The sequence below is a fragment of the Cricetulus griseus genome, chromosome 3, assembly GCF_003668045.3.
Source record: "Cricetulus griseus strain 17A/GY chromosome 3, alternate assembly CriGri-PICRH-1.0, whole genome shotgun sequence".
In the NCBI taxonomy this organism is placed as follows: domain Eukaryota; kingdom Metazoa; phylum Chordata; class Mammalia; order Rodentia; family Cricetidae; genus Cricetulus; species Cricetulus griseus.
Genome location: NC_048596.1, coordinates 242,560,265 through 242,584,374, shown reverse-complemented (window position 1 = coordinate 242,584,374; position 24,110 = coordinate 242,560,265). Strand labels below are relative to the sequence as shown.

The following is a 24,110-nucleotide window of genomic DNA, read 5'->3' as shown; positions in this document are numbered from 1 at the left end:
CAACCTAGATCTTCAATCAAGCAAATCTTATCTAACATGGACTGGAGATAACCCAATAGAGACTTTCCCTGTGCTAACATTTTTTTTTCCCCCACAGGATCCCACAGGGTTACCGTTGTCCCATTTCAGCAGGAAGTAACTTAAAATATGCTACACCCCCATTCCCCCATTATTGTTTATTAGGGTAATATAAGTCTAGTTAAGAATGACCTTCCTATTGTTTAGGGTTGGGATTGAAAGGAGGTGTTCAGGTTGGACACCCCTTTCAGATGACTTTAAGACTTAGCTGGAATAGACATAGTTAGGATGTGCAATAGCAAATTATTGTATCTTCTTATATTTCACCTTTATGATTGTTAATTTTGGATGTTTTACACTATTAAGTTTTAATCCTCTTTTAGACTAAAGGGGGAATTGTAGGGAGACACTGTAGCTCCGCCTCCAGGTAACCCGGAAGGACAGGTGTGCCTGAACACGCCCGTGAGGGTGGGGTGAGGGGAAGTCCAAGGTGATGTCAGGAAGGCTTCTTAAGGGACCTCGGACACGTGGACCTTCCCTTCTTCTGGCCCTGGTCCCGGCTCCCTCCTCCTCGCTTTGGCCTGCGCTTGGCTGGTTTATCTGAATAAAGAAGTCTTTGCCCTATTGACTGCTGGTTGTTTACTCCACAAATGATGCTTTCAGTTTCCATATAAACTGCTGTGTAATAACATCTAGTTACAGATTCATGGCTTCAGCCCCACACAAGAGTCTCCTTAAGTGCAGTTACCTGAGCCCTATTACCTAACAGTCACAAGGCCACCCTATAGGAAATGCAAAGTGGTCTCTTGTGAGAGGACTCCCGCATTGTAATAACAATGCCCTTTGCACTGTCTCACCCCCTTCCCATTCACAGAACCTGAGTGTGAGAATCATCCTTTTACAGACACATATCCATGGTCTCTGATGACAACTTACATCACACACTCTACAGAAATAAACCCACCCCCACACTGAATCTTCTTTTATGTTTTTATTACATGGGATTATCTCCAGGGAAGTATATACTGTATTCGGAGACTATTCCTCCCTCTACCCTACGACCCTCCCCATCCCTTTCTCAGTCCATACAGTTTTGCTTCCCCTTTCATGCCACCAGTACATATGGAATTTTATTCAAGAACCCGGGCAAAAAACTGAGCCTCTCTATACATGCTAATTAGCAGAGGAAACAGGAAGCATAAAAAAAATAATAACTTGACCTGATGAGTGAAAGGCTGGTAACAATCTGTCAGCTCATCTTGCAGCCACTCAAACCCACACACAAACTGTACTTTCTATACACTGGAATGAAGGCACTGGAGGATGGCCCCACCAACTACAGCAGACAGTTCACAGAGCTCATCTCTGTGTTAGGTTCAAGATGTTATGGGATAAAATGTTCGAGTTTTTAAGGCTCTAGTGTAATTTTCAATGAGAAGAATTTGTGGTAGCTTTAAGTACCCACACTTTAATTCTAGCCAGATGCTTTTCCCAATTTTTATTTTATTTTTAGCCTAGCACATGGCTTCAGTGGGAACTGAAAATGATAGATATATACACATTTCATCACATTTGCAATGTGAAAATAGTAACACTTGCAGTACTTTGTGCATGTTATTTTTTTTTTCAGGAAAGCAAGGAATTGCACTGTGAAGGAATATATTTGAAATATGCTAACGTTGCTATGCAGCATCTCTACATACAAGAAAGATCACAATTCCAGCCATAGTCTAAATATATTATGGCATCCTATTTAGCTGCTTTTATTCAAGAACCCTTCAAGTGTTTTATATAGAATCAACTGAGAGGAAAACAGCATAAGTAGGCAATGCTCTTGAGCTGTTTTTAGGAAATGTTTAATAACAGACCCAGGGTAGAAAATAATCAAATACCCACCCACCTCAGCCTCACCCCTGCCACAGAAACTTAAACGGCTATAGTGTTTTGTTTTTGTTTTTGTTTTTGTTTTTTTATTGTTTGGTTGGTTGGTTGGTTGGTTTGGTTTTGTCTGTTCCACTACATCAGGCAATGTGTGGGCAAGTAAGCCAAACCAATCAGGACAGCTACTATCCCATCTGTATTACATGAGCTGCTGTTGGGGTGACTACCACAAATTTCAAGTCTTCACCATGCATGTACTTGGCAGTGTCTTGAGACAAAGTCATGGGAAAGAGAAAGCAGAAATGTCCTGTGAATCTAGAATCCCTCTGGGAGGATGCTGCAGTCTGGGTTCTGCAGAAGTCACTCTCCTTGCTCTATGCACCCACCATCACATGCATACCTACCTGGGAAACTTTTAATGAAAAGCAATAATCTAAGATCGACTTACTGGAGACGTGGTTAATCGAAGGATAGTTCCATTTTTTATTTCATTTCGATTCTGTAAAAGATGAAAAGAAAAGCTTTAGCAAACCTTTATGTAGAAGCTTGATAAAGAATACAAAAGCAAATATGTCTCAACTTTGACTCTCTGCAGTGAACATTCCCTCTATTTTCATTTGTGTGATTTTCAATTATTTCTATAAAGAAGCTTAACTCAAAGAATAGGAATATGAGATCACAGAACAACAAAGCAAAATGATAACTGTAAAAATATATTCAGGGAACACAGCCTAGAAATTCTATACCTGGTAGAACTGAAATCATGTCCACAAATAAAACTTGTATACTGACATCTACATTTATTCCTAAATCAAAATTGTTCAAAAATATTATAGTAATAGTTGTATGACCCCCTCCCAAACTAAAAAAGAACCGAACTGAACATATCTACAGTAGTTAAATTTTGTTCTGCAAAGCATAGCTCAACAAAGCTGTGATTTTTAAGGGTTTCCTGGCATTGGCTGATTCCTTATGTATGCTCCCTTCAGGTAAGGAACAGCAGCACGGGTAAGCAGATTGCCAGCCAGTCTGTGAGCATGGAGCTTTTCTTGGCATCCTTAGCACTGAAGATTGAATTTCACTGTCAATTCCAGTTCTTTCCACCAGAGTATGCACCGTGCTCAGCTTCCAGGAGGTGGCAATCTAGCAGGATTCACCCTGATTGTAGTCCCAAGGAACTCTGAGACCAGGAGGTTCCCTTTCCACATTCTTTGAAACAAGCCGTGGGCTATGTTACAGCAGGTGCACAGAGCTGGTGGGAAATTCCTCGGTGGTGTATCAAAGGCCCATCCATCACTTGTTTCCTTGTCTAATTCTCACTAGTTACAGACAATAAGTTGTCTACAAAGAACTAGCTGTCAGGGGCTGGACTGAGCACTCCCTCTCACAGAAAAGTACTTCTGGATACTTCACACCACACTCAAGCAAACCTGAAACCTATTCCCAAAGGAAAAACAAACAAACAGAACACAAAAAAGGTCTTTCATTCCTATCTAGAATGTCCCACAAACACCAAGTCACTCTGTATCGAGCCATCACTTTATTACCAGAGGGATAAACTGGGGCCCAATGGTGACAGAGCAGGCTGGCTAGGAAAAGCAATGTAAATTCAGGTCATGTCAAGCTTAATAAGTCCACAATTCTATGAGAATGAAGAGGAAGTCAGCAACTGAGGAAGCTGATCCTTCCTTCCCTCCTCCTCCCTCCCCCCACCATGGTCAGCTTCTGAGCACACTGAGGAATCGGTCAGAAGATGGAGAACTGAAATTATTATTAACTAGGAACTCTGTAGGACAGGCTGCCTCATGATGTAAGCCCTCAGACCAGGCAGGACTGAGAACAGGCATCTTCCAAAGAAAGGAAAAGTGGCCTCTACCTGAACCTTCCAAAATGGGAATGAATGAAGCCAGAAAAGTTTAGAGATATCTTCTCAGGGAAAACTGGAGTCCGGAGTTATGTATTTTATTCTTATTAGTGCCAATACGCTGGCATTAGGCTGAAGATCTTTGTTTTTAATGTTTACCTAATCAGCATAAGAAGTCTATGCACATTTTAAAGACAGAAACCAAAGCTCATCTTGACCCAACATCAGGGTCAAGATCAGGAGGATTCTGGGCTAGGTGACCTGGTACCAGAGACATTGCTCTACCTGTTAATCCTCTCTGTTTTCTTCCTGTGGCAGCCCAACAGCTAGTCAGCTGGTATGAGAGCCAAAGAGAATCAAGCTAAGGAAAGCTCTGTGGCTCCCCAGGGCTTCCCTAACAGCCCTGGGGCAAAATGACATGGTGTTCTAATAAGAGCTGGACTGGAAGAAAAGGAAATCTGCCTCCAGACTCCCATAGATCCATATATATGGGAATGCATTCCTTGCTTTCTGAAATCAGAGCAAGACTTCTATGAAGAAAGAGCTAGGTTGGCTTGTCCACTTGCTGAAAGCCAAAGAAGTATCCAAGTTAGCTACAGAGAGAACTGGTTTCAAGTATCTAGCTAGCCGTTCTGATCTGATTCCTGGGGAGAACAGGTCATTTCCTGTGTAGAAAAAACAGAGGAGAGCCTGGCTGGCATAGTCTGGGACTGTTTAAAATGAAAGCAGTTCTTAGAATGGCAGCCATCACTCTGCCCACACACCTTGGTCAACAGCTAACTCTCCTTCTCTGCCTAATGTGTGGTTTGTATTTTGAATAAAAAAGAAGGTAGGTAGGTAGGTAGGTAGGAAGGTAGGCAGGTAGGTAGGTGGGTGGGTGGGTAGGTAGGTATAATCATTACAAACTTTACTTTCAGTTTCTGAGAGAAAGTCAACTGAATTCAGAGAGAATGACAGTGGTACATCCTTGCTTCCCAGACTACATCCTATCTGGAAAATCAACCAATCACCATATCACACTCCATTCATCCTGACTATGAAATTCATTAACAGGAAAGGCTTGAGTTGTTCCAGCTGCATGAATCCCAACACCACAGCAGCACAGTCTGCCAGCACACTTCACTTCCTAGCTGGGAACCCTAGGATGGGAGCTGCCCCAGCTTCCTCAAGTCATTACAAGGATTCAATGGGCTAATCCACTGGTGCTGTTGGGGTCTCTGACAGTGGAACAGTATTTATCCCTAGTGCACAAATGGGCTTTAGGAGCCCATTCCCTATATAGGGATACAATGACAGAACCAAAGCTACTACATCATGGGATATAAGCTAGGTACAGAATGACAAATACCACATGATCTCATTCACATGTTAAACACAGGAAAGCAGGCCACACAGGAATTGAGAATGGTGGTTCCCAGAGGCTGTTTAGGAGGAGGAAAGCAAGTGAGCGGGGAAGAAAGAAGAGAAAGGCTATTAAATGGGAGCTAAGCCACAGAGGTGTGGGAGTTAGGATTCTGATGTGGTATTATACAGAAATTGACTCTATATAACTTTGACATACTATGTACCTCAAAGAACTAGGAAAGGGGATTTACATGGTGTCACCCACCACTTAGAAATGGTAAGTGTCTGAGGAAATAGATTATGTAAGAGCTCCTGGGGGATAATTCTGTCAGTCAAGTGCCCACTTGGCAAACATGACAACCTCATTTCAATCAACAGCATCTACATAGAAAAGCAACTAGTAGTAACCTGTACTGTAATACTAGCCCTGGTGAGATAGACAGTGGTGAATCCTGAAGGCCTTCTGGCCAGCCAGACTAGCATCATCAATAAGCCCCAGACTGGTAGAAAGCCTGCCAATGGTAGATGTCTCAAGACACTCAAGGCTGATGTTTGGCCTCTCCACACATACAGAGGTACACATTCACATGCACACCCCTGTGTACCCAATACACACAGAGAGAGAGGGGGGAGGGAGAGAGAGAGAGAGAGGAAAAGAGAGAGAGAATTGTTGACCCTGATTTAAACATCACACAATGTATAAAGGAACCAAAACATCATATGGTGTCAAAAAATGTGTAATTGTTATGTTTTTATGTGTCCATTTTTTATTTTAAATTTTACAAAAAGAAAGCCCATCATAGGACACATTTAGAACAAGCATTTTGAACTTCAAGGTAACACTGTCTACAGTAAACAGGCCTCATGCCACCTCCTCAAAAATGAAGAGAAAAAAGAGGTAGAAAGAACATCTCTGCTGGGAACTGCCAGATCTGCACACAGGGCATGAGAAGAATGACAAGTGGCTGAAGGAAAGCAGCTGACAGCGCTGTCATATTTACCCACACAACCCATAGCAGTCTGTACTTCTCCCTGACATTTACAGGTATCCCAACAGGATGTCTGTGTTTCTTTATGGGCCTGCCTGGCCTGCTCAGTCTCTGTGAGGCCTGGATGATAGGATCCTGCTGAAGAATGCCATTATTGCCATACCTTCCCCTCCAGAACCTGTTTTCCTCAGTATGCCAACTTTCTACTTGGGCTAATTGAGAATTATATCTGGTCAAAAGCACAAATGCTTGCTTTTCTGTTGCTTACCAGCAGAGACAGCAAAGAACTTCAGGGGGTGGGGAAGCCCCCAATATTAGGGGTCTTGGCCCTTAGCAGGCAGGTCCATTGCCATCTCCTCTCTCCATCATAGTCTGTTTTACCTTTCTCAGTTGTGAGGAGCACCTAACTTTACTTTTTTTTTTTTCTCAAGAATAACACTGCTCTTCAGAACCATTGCTTCAGCATCAGCCAGGGTGACTCTGCATGTAAGCATGACTCTGTTAATCCATCATATGTCCACTGGCTTCACTTTCCCTTCTTGAGCTAATGAAGCAACTAAGGGCAGTATATGACACAGTGGTTGCTAAGCTACAGAGCAATGTCTCTGGATGGAAGACAACAGATGACCTTTAGGAAGGAGTGTTAAAATACCCTAAAGCAAACTCGGATTACCCGCCTGCAATGATCTTAGGGGGAGGGAGAAAGAAAACTAAGGATGAAGGATAAGGAAGCCCATTTCCTACAACTAACACATGGCTTTTCCAGAGCTACTGATCAGATATGCTGCCTTTCCACCCGAGCTGCAACACTTCACTTCTGCCCAGTAATGGTGCCATCTGTGGTTTCTTCCTCCTCTTGTCATGCTCACTCGTCACTATTTTAATGCTTTCACTTCACACAGCAGCCTGATAATCTGTTCTCAAGTCTGAAAACTGAAAAACCACAACAAAAAACAAGGTCTATGGTCAGAGATGTTAAGGTCCCACAGACTGAAGACCTAACCCACAGTGAGCAATCTGCTCTCTTGCTATCCAGGGTCAGCAGCTCCCAGCATCCCAGGAATGTCCTAGAACAAGTCTGAGTAGACCAACAAAGGAGACTGCCTGTCCCCTTTGGTGTTTTAATCAAGGGTCAAAGACATAGATAAAGAACAGTATGTTTTCCTGGTGAAAAACAAGATTGTCTTAAAGGAACAGACACTACTCAATGTCTCCTAACATTCAAAAGCTGGAAAGCGCATTCATTTTCACATAGCAGCAAGTTCCCAGGCTCTGGATCTAAAATTCAGAAAGAATGCACTTCATATCCCTGTCCTTCTAACACTCTGTAATGTTGTGCACTGTAATTTGTTCACTAGAGAATGGGATGCGACGGTGATGATACTTAAAGGAGTGTGGGCAATCTCCACATGCAGAAGTTCAGGGCATAATGTTAGCATTCCATCCCATCGACATAGGCAAAGGCATAGTCTGAGCACCAGGGGATGAGGTCAAGTGTCAGTCAAATCTCTCTTGGGATAGGTGCTGTGCTGGAGAACAGTGATGGGATAAGGAAGCTGGACCCACAGTGGTCTGGGAGGTACAATAGACCAAGAGGAAGGAAGCTCCAGCTTGGGCCTGCGCCAACCGCTCTCTATCAGCTTGTTTCCTTATCAGCAGAAGGGAGGCAAAAGGCTCAATGCCAAATGTCAATACTCTTCTAATTTTCAGTACAGCAAACAGGAAATATTTAAGGCCCTTGAGTAGGACTGCTGATATGATGAAAAGAATCTCAGGGAAATAAATCTGTCAGATGTGGTGGGTTAGAATAGAAGGGGGAAAGTCAAGAAACAGAGGACTTGAGCAACTGTGTATAGATAGGTTCCAACCCCAGAGATGCAGGTCCACACCGCACCTCCCAGGACCAAAGTAAACACTCCAAAATACCAAGGGTTAGTAGGCAGTGGGTTCCATGATAAAAACCTATGCCTTTCCTTCCATGTAGAGCATCCAGTCAACAGGGGGCACATTTTTGGTGTATGAATTTTGTCATGTCTAACAATGGCCTTTAAAATACTCAAATTCAACATCTATTCAAGGTTTTATCTTATGGAAAAATTGGAGGTACAGCTAATATTTCATAGATATTAATAATAATTCCTCACACTCACATTTAAAGCAGTGTAAAAAACTAAGGTCTGGAGCATTTATCTAAGTTATTCAATTATTAATAAAAACTAGAGAGTCAGATATTGGGGTAAAAACCTGACAGATCAAGAAAGTGACTGAGGAACAAACACCTGATTCTCCAAGCTTCCAAGATCAAAAGGGCCCTTGAATCTTTCTAAGCCCCTCCCTACTCCTTCCTGTGCCTCTCTATCATATCCTGGGTCCTCCAAAATCTCTATGGCTAATGCCACCCAGCTAGTCACTGAAGCCACCACCTGATTCAAGGTTGACTTTATTAACAGTCTAGGAGTGTTGCAGTGTGATCAAATATACTGCAACAAAGGTCCAAACTGCATAGAATAGTCATTTGCTTGTTTGCTCTTAACTCAAAACCCACTGACCTTGGCCCTGCTTTACTGCATTGAAGCTGGACCTGAGCATCTTTCCTTTGGCCAACTGAGAGAATGTGATGCTTCACCAATAGAGAGCAATGAGGTGACGTTCTACCCCAGCGTTACTCCATGTAAAGGCTCTCCAGTCTTGTACTCATGCATATTTCCACAACCCTTGGCCAGACTCTTACCAAAAACCACTCCTAAGCAGCTCTGTAACCCAGCCCTCCGGCAATAAAGCAGCTCTATGGTCCAACACAGGTCATCTGGTCAAGTTGCTTTCCTCTTACCAATCTGTGAATGATGGGCAGTTGGAGAAGCCTCGGTGGTAGCCATGTGCTATGCCCAGAGCTACACAGGGAAAGGCAGTGCTCACTCCTGATCTTAAGCTACATGATCTTCTTCCTCAGACTAAAGACCACATCACTTTTCTGCATCTATTCCATCTAGGCTCATAGCATCCAGTCATCTAAATTGAATTTCTACTAATTTAATACTGGTATTATTTCTGTACCCTGATTAGACTCAAACTGATATACTAAATCTTCCAAACGTTCCTTAGGACAAAGGAAAATTTAAAGCAATGATAGTTAAGCAGGTTAGTTATGTAATATGGTCACTAAAGTACTGCTGGAGAAGAATTCTTAGTGTTTGAGAATAAAGGATTTTGAATTGTGAGAATATGGGAAGTGACAGCAAGCCATATTAGGATATCAGTCTAAATGCAGACAATACATCATGCACATGATGAAGAAATACTGATGCTCTATTGTGTGACCCTATGTATGGTAGTCTTCATCTGCAATATTGGAAAGAAGACAATGGGAGGAATGCCTCACACACAAAGCCTTGCCCATGTTTTTAAGAGAGTGACTGTCAAGGTTTAGGACAGAAGACTCTGTGCTGAGTGGAAAGCGTAGAGCAGTCTAATACCACTGGAATGGAGACCTGATTGCCAGCCCCCACTGCTATCAAACGTCAATCTACCCTCAAGCAAGGGGCATGAGCTAGGTTTAAACCTGGGTTCTGATGGGCAAGTTAGAGCCTGTAGTCCCAGACACAAAGTTCTGCAGCCAAATCTAGGAGAAAGAAACTCGTACTTGGAAAAAGTTTTTTAAAAGGCTAATTCTAGAGGCATTTGCAGTGACCACGGGAACTCTAAAAGTTCGGAAAGCACCAGCTTCATGTCCTGTTGAAGACAGCACCAGTGGCAGCTAGTCTAAAGACAGAGAATGTTGTACAAACCTTCACACTGGAGAGCTAGGAAACAAAATTATGGAACACTTAGGAAAAGAAGAGTGTTCAAGTGTGAGTCAGTGCACTGTCAAATGAATCTCTGAGCATTAGAAATCTGCTTTGACGGAAACCTAGATGTGGGTGTCAGGGAGGCCTGACACAGCCCTTGGCTTCAGTGATAGCAGCTTTGTCATCTGAGCATGTGCTACTCCTGTCATACAGAAGGTGCACAGTAAATGCAATACGTGCTGTTTAGATTTATTGTTTGGATTTTAATTATTTTATTTATTATATGTGTATGGGCATTTTGGTTGAACATATACATGTGTCTGTGCATCACATGTATGCCTGGTGTCCACAGAGACCAGGAAAGGGTACAGGATCCCCTAGGACCCAGATCACCTTGAAGAGCAGCCAGGGCTCCTAACTGGCTCCTGCTGGTTGGTTTTTATTGCCTATATGATACAACCTGAGAAGAAGGAACCTTGATTCAGGAACTGCTTAGATAGATTAGCATGTAACAAAGTCTGTGAGACTTTGATTGATATGGGATAAGTAGGATATCTTTCAGATACATGGTCGTGATGCTCAAATCCCTTATATTAAAAATGACACAGTATTTGTATCTTATTTCTGCACACCCTCTTATATACCTTAAATCATTTCAAGATTATTTATGATCCTTAATGAAATGTTAAAGTTATGAAAATAGCTGTTAGACTATATTGTGCAAAGAATAAAGACAAGGGAGAAAAGTGCTGCAGGGAGGGCTTAAGAAAAATTACACAGTGAAAGTTATTTGGATCCATGGATGCAGAACACATAGGTAAGATGTGATCACTGTACATGCATGTAACATCCCTCAGTGCTACATAAACATAGTCACAATCAGACTACGTAGAGTACTGTTGTGTTTAAATCAGCCCTCAGATTGACACACTAAGTGACAATGATTCAGTTATATTCATAAAGAAGAAATGGTTTGGTGACAGGTTCTGAAGAAATGGAGGAGCTGCCATGGAGGATGGCATGAAATTTAGGCAGATGAACCAAAAACAGGTTGCCCCATTCATTTGATACTCCTGCCTAAGATACCGTGTGCAAGGATTCTGTTGGTAGTGGTTCTCTTGGATTTTTCTTGTCCTGCCAGGTCCTGCCACCCTTCTCAGCCCCAAATAAACACACAAATGATATATTAATTATTAAACTGTTGGCTGATGGTTAGGGCTTCTTATTGGCTAGCTCTGTCTTAATTATTAACCCATTTCTATTAATCTATGTATTTCCATATGGTCTTACCTTAAGAGAATGTCTAGCACTTCCTATCTTCCCAGTCCCTATATGGCGACTCCTTTTGTTGGGGTTCCTCTGCCTACCTTTCCCAGAATTCTCCTTGTCTCCTCATTCCACCTATCTTCCTGCCTCTATTCACCAGTGTTTTTACTCATCAACCAATAAGAGAGACATATATACTGAAGAACATCCCCCATCAAGATTTTTTGTTTTCTTTTCCTTTCCTAGTCTTCGATGTCTCAGGAATTTAAAGTCTACAGATCTCATGTCTGAACAATATTTTTGAGTGCATGAAATAAAACATGTAAGCTTGCAAACAAGTCAAATGGCTATTTGAATATTTTTAAAGTGTATCATAGTAGTTTATGATCTAGGTTATTAATGAAGGGCTGGGAAAACACCTTCTGTAAAGAGCTAGACAATATTTTATGCATTGTGGGTCAGAAGGTATCTATGGCAACAGAGAAACAGAGATGGATGGCAGCATGGATTTAGTTCATAGGCTTCAGTTCATAGGACCTCAGTACTCATGTGTTAAAAAACAAAATAGGTTTTAGATCCAAGAGCTACCACCATTTCTAATAAAGTACAGTGGTCATAAATGATATTTTAAGATTCCTACAATAAGAGTAGTAGATAGCTTGGACTCCTCCTGGTTCCAAAGGCCTCGCTGCTGTGTATACGATTATGGCTTGCTGGGTACCTTCCCAATGGAGTAATGAATGTAAAGCTGACTTTTCCATACAGTTGCAACTTTCATCCCATTCAAGTTCCTGAACAACAGATTAAAATAATAGCCCTCCATAATACTAAATTCCTACCACGGTTTTAGAAGATTCAGTCCAGTGTGTCCCTAGCCAATACTGACACTCATATCTGACACCCCACCCACACCAATGTCCTGTTCCCTTCTGTTCTCTAGCACACCGAGTTCTGTCATGCTTCAAGACATCAGTACTGCCTGTTATGAACTCCACAGTGCTATGATCTGGCTCCCTTTTGTTCTTTTTAAAGAGACAGTCCCTTGTGCTTTACAGCAATCATGGCCAGGATGGACAGTCACGGCCTTCCATGAGAATATAAGTTGCTCCAGCATTGGCATAAGCAGAACACAAACCCAAAGCCTGGGCCTGAGCCACAGGTAGCACACATCCTGACAGCACAACTCCTTTCTTAGTCAGGGTATAAGAGTGTCTCCTGAGACTAACGAGGTTAGAGAACCAAGAGCTGTAAGTCCCCAACTTTCAAGGTCAGGTGCACCCATCCGTATCCTTTATTCACTTACATCTGTACTATTGCAAACTTGAAGCTAGCCAAGTCTAATTTTGGGTCCATTCTTAAATCTATCTTGCACAGCCACGCTCTCAGAGTAAACTGAAATAGAAGCACACACCACACTCTACCCAGATGATTCTTTCATGCCAACTCTAGATAAAAATGAATACTTTGTTCATTTTCTAAAACCTACTGGTCTCTTTCCATGCCCAGAAGGGCATGTGTTTAAGAACACTGGGCATCTTCTGTGTTTAGTTCATCACCAATGCCTAAAATATACTAAGTATATGCTTTCTCGGTGAATGGAATGATGCTTTAATCATAGAAGGAGATGTAAAACACATCTAAGAACGAAAGCTAATAGGCCACATAGGACTTCAAAGACAGGAGTAATGATTCTCCTCTCTTTCCACAACTTAAGTTTCACACCCTTCCCTAAGTCATGGATACTTATTTTATCAGGTAGAGGTATCACTGAAAACTGAGCTCAGATCCCACCATTGATGTATGCTTCTACAGTGAGTCCCAGGTACAAACAAGCCACACCCCTCCACACTGTTAGGCTAAGTTACAAAGAGCTTCAGCCATTACCACTTCTGGGCTTTGAGGCTCAAGCTCTGTCTAAAACCATTCCCAGAAAATCATCTGTTCCGGGCCCTAAAGAGAAGTGCCCTTATGTAAGAGGAGGCCAGAGAGAGGGTTCAGAAAAATGGGATATGGACTCAAAGCTAGAACTGACAAGCCCAGGAACCCACATTAGACAGTGGGCTTTCACAGAGGCCCTACTCCTACCTCCCTCTCTCCAAGTTTTCTCTTGCCACAGCCAGAAGTAAAGTTAGAATCTTAAAAGGCATTTCTAGCAGTTCATAGACTAACTCAGCAATCTTAATGGCTAATGGCTATTTTTTTTCCCAAGACAGGGTCTGACTGCCCTCTGTAGCTCTGGCTGTTCTGGACCTCATGAAGATCCTCCTGTCGATGCCTTCCAACTGCTGGAATTAAAGATGTGTGTCACCATGCCCAGCTTCTCCAATAACTATTTTCAAAAAGACAAAACCTGGCTAATGCTGAGAGGCTGTGAATCAAAGAGAACTTCAACACTACTAGTGGAAATGTCATATTAGAGCAGACATTAGAGAAAACTGTGTGCAAGTTTCTCAAAATGCTAGAAATAGAACTATCACATGATCTCACAATTTCATTCCTGAGTGCATATCCAAAGGAAATGAAGCCAGCATGTGTAAGAGACATCTGCACTCTCCTCCTGAGGGCAGCACAGTTCACAACAGCCATGCTATCACTCATCTAGGTCCATCAAGGGATGAGTAGATAAAGAAAATGTGATCTAGACACATAGATACACAGTACTACTCAACCATAAAAGGAATGTTTGCTACAAAATGTATACATAACAATATATAACATTTTTACTACAAATAAATGATTACATGCCAGTTAAAGAGCCATAGAAAGATTACAAATTCATGTAAAATTCAGCACACTGTATGGATGTTTCTTCTTTTCTCTACAGATACACACTAGGTGCTAGGATGAGCCTCCACAACTATCTATTGCTCAGAGGGCCTCGACCCTACATGTACCTGAGTGTTAGTAATGCAGTGAGCAAAATTTTTCCAAGTTAATTCAATTAGGACTGGTGTTATCCGTAAGAACTCAACTAAAGATAACAGCCAGAGAAAACATTTATTAGGTTTATTCTTTGCCATGTATGTGTCTGCCCAAATGAATTAGCTAATTGTTATTAAGGACATCTATTTAGTAAATTAAATGCCTTATTCACAGAAGATCTGGAATGAGATTTGAGTTTCTTACTATAAAAAGATCTTGCTAAGCAAAGTAGCATGAATCAGAGAAACACTGGCCAATTTGAAAGGGAAAGACGTCAGCAAAACAAGATTTAGATAAAATTGAGTAAAAATTCAGGATGTATAACTAGCTATACCCACAAAACCTGAGTCAGTTACTTCATATTTTTGATATTGACTTTGATAATCTATATAAAGGGAAAATGGATTCATAAACACATCTCTATATTTTCAGAATTTAAACTTAAAAGAAAATACCCAACAAATAGTACACAAATATCTAAGAAAAGGTACCATTTGTGAAGGATACAAAAGTGTGAGTTATCTAAGCAATATATACAAGACCTTTATGGGAAAAAATAACAAATCTTTATTATCAACACTCTAGTACATATAACTACATGTTGCTGTCATGGGTTATATAACCAATATAGCCCCAAGAAAGCAATTTCCCAAAAAGGTAAGCCATAAATTACATTCTATTTTTAACCAAAATACTAATGAGATTTGGCAAGTAGCTATTAAAATGTATATGGTAAAGTAAAAGATTTGGCAACTTGATTTGCTATGCATGAGAAGGAGAAAGAAAACCAAGAGAAGAAATGGGTAAAGGAGAGGAATGTGAGGAGAGGTCACAAGCAGATTCTATCCACTACAAGCAGTCTTGTTACTAAGTTGCAAGCAATGAAAGCTGTACGGTAATAGAACAAAATAGAGAGGCCTGGAGACCCCTGATTCACAAAAACCTGATGCGCTGCACCAGAGATAAGGCAAACCAAGTACAGGAGGAGGACAATAAATATCCCCATAAATGATGCTGGCATGAGTGGCTGTCTCCATCCAAAAGGATAAAAGTAAATCTCAGCCTCATTCGTGTGCACACATAATACAGAGTGTTAGGCTGACCTATATGAAAAATTAAAACTTTCAAATTTGTGAAAGAAACAAGGGAATACCTGTAAAGTATGTGGAAAGGAGAAAGCGCTTTGAAAATACTGAAGTCAAATGACAAAGAAACAGGAACCATTATGACCACGTGAAAATGGTTTTTATAAAGGTCTCTTTGACAGCACCACAGCCAATTCCTTAAAACTGCAATGAGAACAAAGCTCTGGTATGCCACAAATGGACAAAGATTTTTACAGGTCATTTTAGAAGGGAAATGTGAATAGAAAATAAATACAGAAAAATATGCCCAGCTGCAGCAGTTGGCTAAATAGGAAGTTAAAGCCCCCAAAAAAGTGCCAAGGAAGCCCCATGCAGCTGGCTTAGGATAGCAGGAGAGTTCCTATCCCCTGATAGGAACACTAGTTCCTATCAGGGGATAGGAACTTGCTGCCTTGTGGGTGTGGCTGGAAGCTGATAGACCCACACTGCAAAGTATCCATGTGGTAGCTGATTATGTTTCTGCATTCCACTCTAGAAAAACTTTTAAATGGTTCCACACAAACACATTTCTAGCACAGCACTTTACCAACAAAAGTGAGGAAACAACTGATAATCTTTTTGAAAACAGCTAGATCAACTGTTTTCTTCATATCATGGGATGTCATGCATTGTTCATCTCACAAATATTACCAAATTTAAAAAAAAAATCAATTACAAAAGGCTACTTTCAGGAGACAGCAATTACATATTTTCAAGAAAGCTTTATTTTGCCAGGTGGTGGTGGCACATGCCTTTAGTCCCAGCACTCCAGAGACAGAGGCAGGCAGAGTTTGAGGCCAGCATGGTCCACAGATCGAGTTCCAAGATAGAGAAACCCTGTCTCAAAAACAAAAATCAAAAAAAAGGAAAGATTTCTTTTTATTTTATGTAGGTGAATGTTTGTCTGCATGTATGTATGTGCACCATGCTTATGCAATGTCCACAGAGGCCAGAAAAGGATGTCAATGCCCTGGAACTGGAGTTAAAGTTGTGAACCAACAATGTGGGTTCAGGGAACCAAAACCAGGTCCTCTGGAAGAGCAGCAAGTGCTCTTAATTGCTGAGCCATCTCCCCAGCCTTAACCCAACTCAGTTATTTAAAGTTTACAACATAAAGAAATACAGGATACTATATACAAAACACACAGCTGTGCAGAACACCTATGAAACATTCAGAAGACTGCCCACGACCTTCAGCCTAGTATTTATTTACATCTGTGGAAGGAAGAACAGAGAAAGAGACAGGGAAATGACAAAGCAGGACTGTGGCAATAGTCAAAGTGCTACCATCCATTATCATCTAGATGATAGCATGTAAGGGTGTCCCTTACACCTTTTTATATACTTTTGCTCTATTTGGCCCAATTAAAAAATTTCAAACTATGCTTTAAGGAACTTCAACTTTTAAGAAAACCACTGTTAACTCATGTAAAACTCCTGTCTGAATCAACATTAGTGGCTGGGTTCTTATATCTCCACATTACTCTGTATGTAATGAGAAAACAATTAAAGATAAGCATATTTTAAAACAATGTACTGACTCTAAGTTAGCCTCAGGCAATTCTGCTTTGCTTTCCTTTGCCAACAACTACATTCTTAAAACACCACAAATGTAGTCTTTTTTACAAAGTGCCTATTAGCCAGACAGCGGTTTTCAAATAATGAACCCATTTTATTCAGAAATCTGAAAAAAAAAAAAAAAGAATCTCAGATGATGCCCCAGAAACAAAAATAGACAAAGAAGTATTACATTAGTACCCTGTGTGCTGATGGGCTTATAAATGCCTGTTTTATTGAGGTAATCAACATGAATAGTTAGACCTTCTTATTAACATAAAAATTCAATAACCAGCAATACAGCTGATCACTATGATAATATACCAATATTCTGCATGCAATTTGCCTTTGTGCTCTGTTGTCTGGCTCAGGGTGGAGGAACTCTGCATTCTCTACTTGGTGTCTTAGCTTTCTAAGACTGTCTAATAAAATGATCAAAAATCTCAGTTTCTATTGGTCAGAAGACTAACCTGCCTGAGAGGGATCCTCCACTGGGAGATTCCTGGACTGAAACCATTTTGTGAGGTGGCAATGAGCTGATCCTTGTTTGCAGCCTAAATCTTCATCAGAATTCACTTTCTCTGCCTGCACAGAAAAAAGTCCCAATGTCCCATTTCCCAGTTCCTCACTCTTAGACAGGGAGCACTCTCAGCTTAGAGACTGAACTCTCTAGACTGCAGATCTTGCCATCTGCTGTTGCCCTGCTGACAACATGCAGTATGCTCTTCCTCAGAGAGGCAGAGTATCTCTCATGCTTCCCTCTCTTCTGCAGGCCCTCAGGATCATCTCCCTTATGACTAATCCACACCCAACTGATTGCAGACCTTAATTACACTAGCAAAATTTCATGTGGCATGTGGCATGATCACAGCATTGAAATCCCATCCTACTTGTCAGCCCATTTCATACTCAAGGCAAGAGCATTACACATGGCCTTTAACAACAGGGGCTAGGAATCTTGGAGTCATCTTAGAATTTGCAAACCACATATAAATTGGCTACTGTTTATGGTAATCATTCATAGCCTGAGTCCTCCAGATGCTTGTAAATGAAGGAATGAGTCTACCTCTGTCTCTCTCCCTCCCTCTTCCATCTGTTCCCACTCCCCTGGACAGACAGACACACACACACACACACACACACACACACACACAGAGAGAGAGAGAGAGAGAGAGAGAGAGAGAGAGAGGAGAGAGAGAAAGGGGGGAGAGGGAGGCTGGGCTTGAACTCTTCAATCTTTTACCTCAGCCTCCTCACTGCTGATAGTACAAGGGGTATGCCACCATACTATTTTCCTTTCAAACTTGCATACTTAACTTCCAATTACAGCTACCATTCTTTAAAACATATACAGGAAATCTGACCAAAAACAAAAAAGCTACCCAAAACTTACAGAATGTATTGCAATCTAGGTTTTCACCTTTGCTGGACATCTGGCAAGACCCCAAGCAAACAAGCTCCAAACATCCCCATCTCACAGTAGCCAAGGGCATCAGGAACTGAAGGTAACTGGGCTTGGACAATTTTATTGGAGTGAATGAATGCCTGACTAAAAAATAAGAACAATCTTCCGAGTCAAGTGCACTTTGTAGGAAGTGTAAAGCCATGCACCAGGGAGGAGGAAATGAAATGCTTCTTACTGCAATCAATGTGACCAGATCATTGCCCATAAGATCCCCTGCCTTCACAGAGCCACTGTCTAGCATTAACATTTAGCTTGGCGTTAGTGGAGTTTCAATTGATTATTTCAACCATGATTAAACAGCTCAAAGCATTATCTTTGAAGGTCCTATTAATAAAATAATATGGTTCCTCAGCTGTTTGGAAATACTGAGGATCCTGCATTCAGTTCAAATTTTGATGTTTCCTATCTGTATGCCCTGAAACCCCCAAACTCCTAAGACTTCTTAGACAAAATAACTCATAAAGAACCTGGCACCTAAGAGCTTGCCAACAGGCTACAAATGATTCTATGTGACAATTTAATGGAGCTAGAATTCAACTTCCACATATAATTTATAAGCAGGATTATGGAATTATCAAAACATTTTATAAACCGAATACTTGAGCATTGTTTTCCAAAAGCAGAGAGAAAGAACAAAACAAAAAGCGGTACAGCTCCAAGGTGTGAAAACAAATCAGGTGTCAGTCAGAATGAACTGGATATTTTTCAGTCTTCACAAAATTTGACAACAGGAAAGATGACTCACCATGGAACTACAGGCTAACATACTACACTATGTTGCCAGCATCACTTCATTTAATCTTCATTACATAATGAAATAGATTCTATATATTAACTAGCAAGTTAAAATGCCTATTATAAAACACAATAAAGTGCAATCTATGAACATGTGTGTAAAGTGTCTTATATACTTTACAAATACAAATACATCCTTATGAAGAAAGAGGAGGAGGATGCAGGAGGAAGAGGATGATGGATGATAAGGAAGAAAAGGGAGGATGATGGAGGAGGATGAGGATGAAAGAGGAGGAGGAGGATGAAGCAAGAGGAGGAGGATAAAGAAGCAGCAGAATCCGCTGGACAGAGAGTAGGAGGAGGAAGTTTATATACAGTTGGTAACTCGATACAGCAGACAGTAGGGAAGCACTGACACACAGTGAAATAGGAAGGAGGTCACAGAGAAAGGAAAGGCAAATGAAGTATAAGGCAAAGAGTCAGAACCGACAGAATATGCTAGAAAAGCAGAGAATGAGAGAAGAGAAGAAATACATTGAAAGAAACGGATTAGGGGACTGGAGAGATGGTTCAATGGGTGGAAGCAATTGTAAGCAGGCCTAATGACCTGAATTCCACCTCCCGTTCCCATGGCAGAGAGAGAGAACAGAGTCCCAAAAGTTATCTCATGGCCTCCACATGAGTGCCATGGAATTAGTATGCTTATATACCACACATAGATACATAAACACACACACACACACACACACACACACACACACACACACACACACACACACACACGGCACAGCACACAAATAGTAAAATAAAACAATTGAACAGGAAGTTATCCCTCTCCATATATCACTCAACGGAATAGAAATCTGGGGGTAAGACCACAGACAAAAAACATTTATTTTTGAAAGACAGGATCTCATGGTGTAACCCTGGCTGGCCTGGCCCTGTAGGCTGGGCTGTCTTGACTTAACAGACATGTGCCTGCTTCTGCTTCTCAATTCTTGGACTAAAGGTGCTCTCCACCAAATCCAGCACAAACAAATGAATTTTTAAAGTTCATTTTATTGCCTCCTCCCCATCTCCATAAAAATGCAAGGCGTATTTTATTCTACTTGATAACCAAGATTTCCCTGCCCTGTGTCACATCTAGAAACTGGAAAGGCTCCCAATTGGCCCAAGACCACTATGGCTCCTCCTGTCAGTCAGGAGGAGCAAGACCTTCAGGAATCTTTTCTTTTTCAAATTTACCTATTTATATTTTATATGAGTGTTTTGCTTATATGTATGGCTATGTATCACATGTATGCTTGGTGCCCAAAGAGGCAAGAAGAAGGCATTTATTTATTTACATATGTAAGGATTCAGGCATTATGGTGGCCTGTCCCTGTCACCTGGCAGAATGCACTCAGGCAGTACCCTGGTCAGCCCAGGTGCAAATTACCCCTTTAAAATAAAGACCTCTGCCCACTTACGCTCTCTTTCTATTTCTTGATGTTCCCCTGGAGCAGACAGTACTTTTCCTGTCTCCCTCTTCTGTCCTCTCTCTGTCTCTGTGTTACCTCTTTTCTCATTCCTTCCCCACTTGCCCTTTCTAACAAAACTTCTCACTAAGCTTTGACTGCCTGGCATGTTTGTCCGAGTCAGTCCCCGTGCCCCCAGCTTCAGTCACCCTTGCCTGCCATGAAATCTGCCAAGGTTTCCCTCATGCTTTATCATAACAATGCATGTATGTATGTATGTATGTATGTATGTATGTATGTATTATTATTATGTAGGTATGTTTGTCCATGTGGGTATCTTCCCTGAATGTGTGTCTGTGTATTGCTTGTATGCCTGGTTCCCAAAGAGGCCAGAAGAAGGCATGTATGTATGTATGTATGTATGTATGTATGTATGTATGTATGTATGTGTCACATGCATGCCTGGTGCCCCAGGAGGCCATAAGAAGGCATCAGATCCCCTGGAATGGGAGTTATAGGTGGCTGTGAACTGTCATGTAGGTGCTAGGAATCACACCCAGGTTCTCTGCAAGAGCAGTAAGTGCTTCTAACTGCTGAGCCATCACTCCAGTCCCAAGGATCTTTTCTCGAGTGTCCATCATCTACATGGAAAGGTGGTTCATTGTTGTTGCACATTCTTATGACATCCTCTCTCTTCTACTGTTTCTTTGTGTGTAAGCAGTTGAAATCTATCAAAAGTAGAAGCCAGTTTCTTCTTGGAGAACCTCTGGAAAGAAGATGCCTACCTGATAGCCTTTCCATGATAGAACCGTCAAGGATAGTAGAAAGCTTTTTCAGCAAGCCCTCCAGGTTCTTTGCCATGCCTTCCATGGGCAATAATAGTCTAGATCTTGTCCCTTAAATCTGGGCAGGCCGTGAGTGCTTAGGCCCACACAATACAGTAGTAGCAACTAACAGGATCTCTGAGGCACAAGAAGCCATACATCTGCTGGTTTACTCTCTGCAAACAGCCTCTGTCTAATACAGCTGCCCCTGAGAACACTGCCACAATGCCAGGAGGAATCCCAGGCCACATAGAAACGCTACAGGTCAGAGGGGAAAGGAGACCTCATTCCCTCTGAGGCCAGTCTTTTGAGTCATCGTAGCCTAGGAGGTAGGATAAGTAAATACACTTCTAAAGAATTCCAGCATATGTCTTCCAAGCTATGGCCCATGCACCAAATAATGAAGAGCCAATGGCTCTGCTTTGTCACATCCAAATTCCTGACCAGAAACCATAGTGAGCATAACCAATCACTGCCACCAGGAATGAGTTTTTATTTTGTTACCAATTGAGTAGGGTTTGTTGTTGTTGTTGTTGTTGTTTTGAAGGCAACAATAGATAACTAGAACAATGGAAATCAGGAAATAAAAGGACATTATACATTACTACATTTGACCATATAATAATAATTATATAATTGGCCATGGTGGAAAGAATAGCAACCTAGAGGCTTATACACCACCTCCATAACATTGCAGGCACACTGCTTTTCATGGTACAAACAAAAATCTCCTTCCTCTGCTCTCCCCATAGAATCCTACCTAACTACCTTTCTTCCTTTCCTCTTTTGCCTTATGTTCTTGTCCATGGCTGTTTCTTACACCTGACCTCAGGTTACTGGCTTTTGACAGCAACAGCTATCCATTCTCCTATCAATTTTCTATTGAGCAGAGTTCTAAGCACTGGACTAACACAAGTTGAGGGCATCTAGCTTTGATTTTTGATCTTAGAGAGCAAGAAATAATGAAATGGTTTTCCAACTGTTAAACACAACCATTAACAATCATACATTCCTTTTGACAGGTTCTAGTAAGTGCTTTAAAAATATAAAGCAAGGTTAATACACTTAAAAGTCAAAAGGAACCAGGCATTGGTGGTGCACACCTTTAATCCCAGCATTAGGGAGGCAGAGGCAGGGGGATCTCTGAGTTTGAGGCCAGCCTGGTTTACAGAGCAAGTTCCAGGACAAGCTCCAAAGCAAAACAGAGAAACCATATCTTGAAAAACAAAACAAACAAAAACCAAAAGGGACATTTTAGGCAAAAAAATATTTAATGGTGCATAAATTTTTAATTTCCTCTACACACACATACGTACGCACACAGACACACCAAAAACAAAACAAAACCACTCACAAACACATATGCAAACATACTGGACTTCCATCCCCACAATGAGGAAGAAAATCTAATAGCTACTTAAAAATAAATTTTCTGTCACTAGAATAAAAACTCAAGCAGGGTTGTGCTTAGAAGCTTTGCAATAGAATCCTGGCTTTTGAACACAGGACTATGCATGGAGCTGATGGCATCAATAATGAGTTCATGTGTCTCACTTTTGCCAGTTTGGGTTTGGAAAGGGTGAGTTGGTGTCTCCAGTATCATTTGCAGTCAGGGAGAAACCTGTCTTTGGAGGAAGTCAGGGAGGAATTCTATCTTTGGAGGAAGTCTACATGTCCTTCATTCTGCATCTGAACACTATACAGTTAAATGTTTCTGCAACTCAGTCGATCTATTCATTGGTTTAATAGCCAAACTGGAGAACATGGAATCATCATGACCTCTGGCATTTATCTTTGCCTGTAATTATAAAAGCAGCCATATCTTACCAAACACAAGCCACAGAGCCCAGGCTTCCTTCTATGTAATCATCCTGTTATAGCCCATATCCACGAGTCAGTGGTAGACTTAAATAACATGTCATAAAACCCACTGCTATCTGAGTAATGCTGATGGCATCACTGGGCTTCTCACTCACACCCCCTCTCATTTACGTGATTCAACCTAGACTGTCTTTTTTCTTCATCTTGAAGTTTATGCATTTCCAAGTCCTCACTAAAGGAAAAACACTGAGTAATTCAAAATGAGAGCTTCTATCCAATGCTAAAACTGTAATTACAAAGTTCCAAATCCACCCAAAAAAATGTTTTAGAAACTTCAGAATGTTTACTGCCAATTTAGTTTGAGTCACTAAGAGCAAAGGCACCAGAATAAAGGTGGGGTGCCACTGACAACGAAATCATTGGTTGGCTGAAGACCAGTGCCAGGGCTGCATAGTCAGGACAATCGGGAGGGAGGGAGGGAGGGAGGGAGGGGGGAGGGAGGGAGGGAGGGAGGAGGAGGGAGGATTTTATATGCCATGCATGATGGATTCAGAAAGGGTGAAATGATCACAACCTTAGTAGTTCATTCTACTGCAACCATCTTTCCAGAACCAAGTACTAGACATATGTTCTGTAAGTAGCATTTCACCCTTGATTGAACCCCTGCCTTTGATCTTCAACTATTGAACTGGGAGAAAATCCAATATGCTCTTAAAGTAAATATTAATACTAACAATCTTTGGGATTTCCAATTAGAGAAATTCAAAATGTAAGGGTTGCAGTAGAGGAGACAGGCCGGTTCTTGGCTTATGGTTCGCATGTTGCAAACAGCTTACAAGAGGATCTGTTTCCAACTGCTTTTCCTGTGAGTGCTCCAACCTCCATTCCCAGTAGCTGACTCCGATAAACAGTTGTATCCAAAAGTTCCACGGTTGTTGGAAAGTGTGTCACATGTGACTTTCCCTTCATTTAATTAAAAATAGGATGTAAAGTGGGGGAAAGGTGTCAGCAATACTTTAAGTCAAGGTCAATGTCTTCCTTTCTGAAAACTTCAGATG

At 41.3% G+C, this 24,110-nt stretch overlaps 1 protein-coding gene across 2 annotated transcripts in view; it reads right to left on the bottom strand.

Moving 5' to 3' along the window:
• Elmo1 (engulfment and cell motility 1) overlaps window positions 1-24,110 on the bottom strand; it is a 523,874-nt gene that overhangs the window by 375,129 nt on the left and 124,635 nt on the right. For both annotated transcript variants that reach the window (XM_027409370.2, XM_027409371.2), the window contains exon 5: window positions 2,348-2,398. In XM_027409370.2, the coding sequence (XP_027265171.1) occupies window positions 2,348-2,398 (51 nt within the window). The remainder of the gene's footprint in view (window positions 1-2,347; window positions 2,399-24,110) is intronic.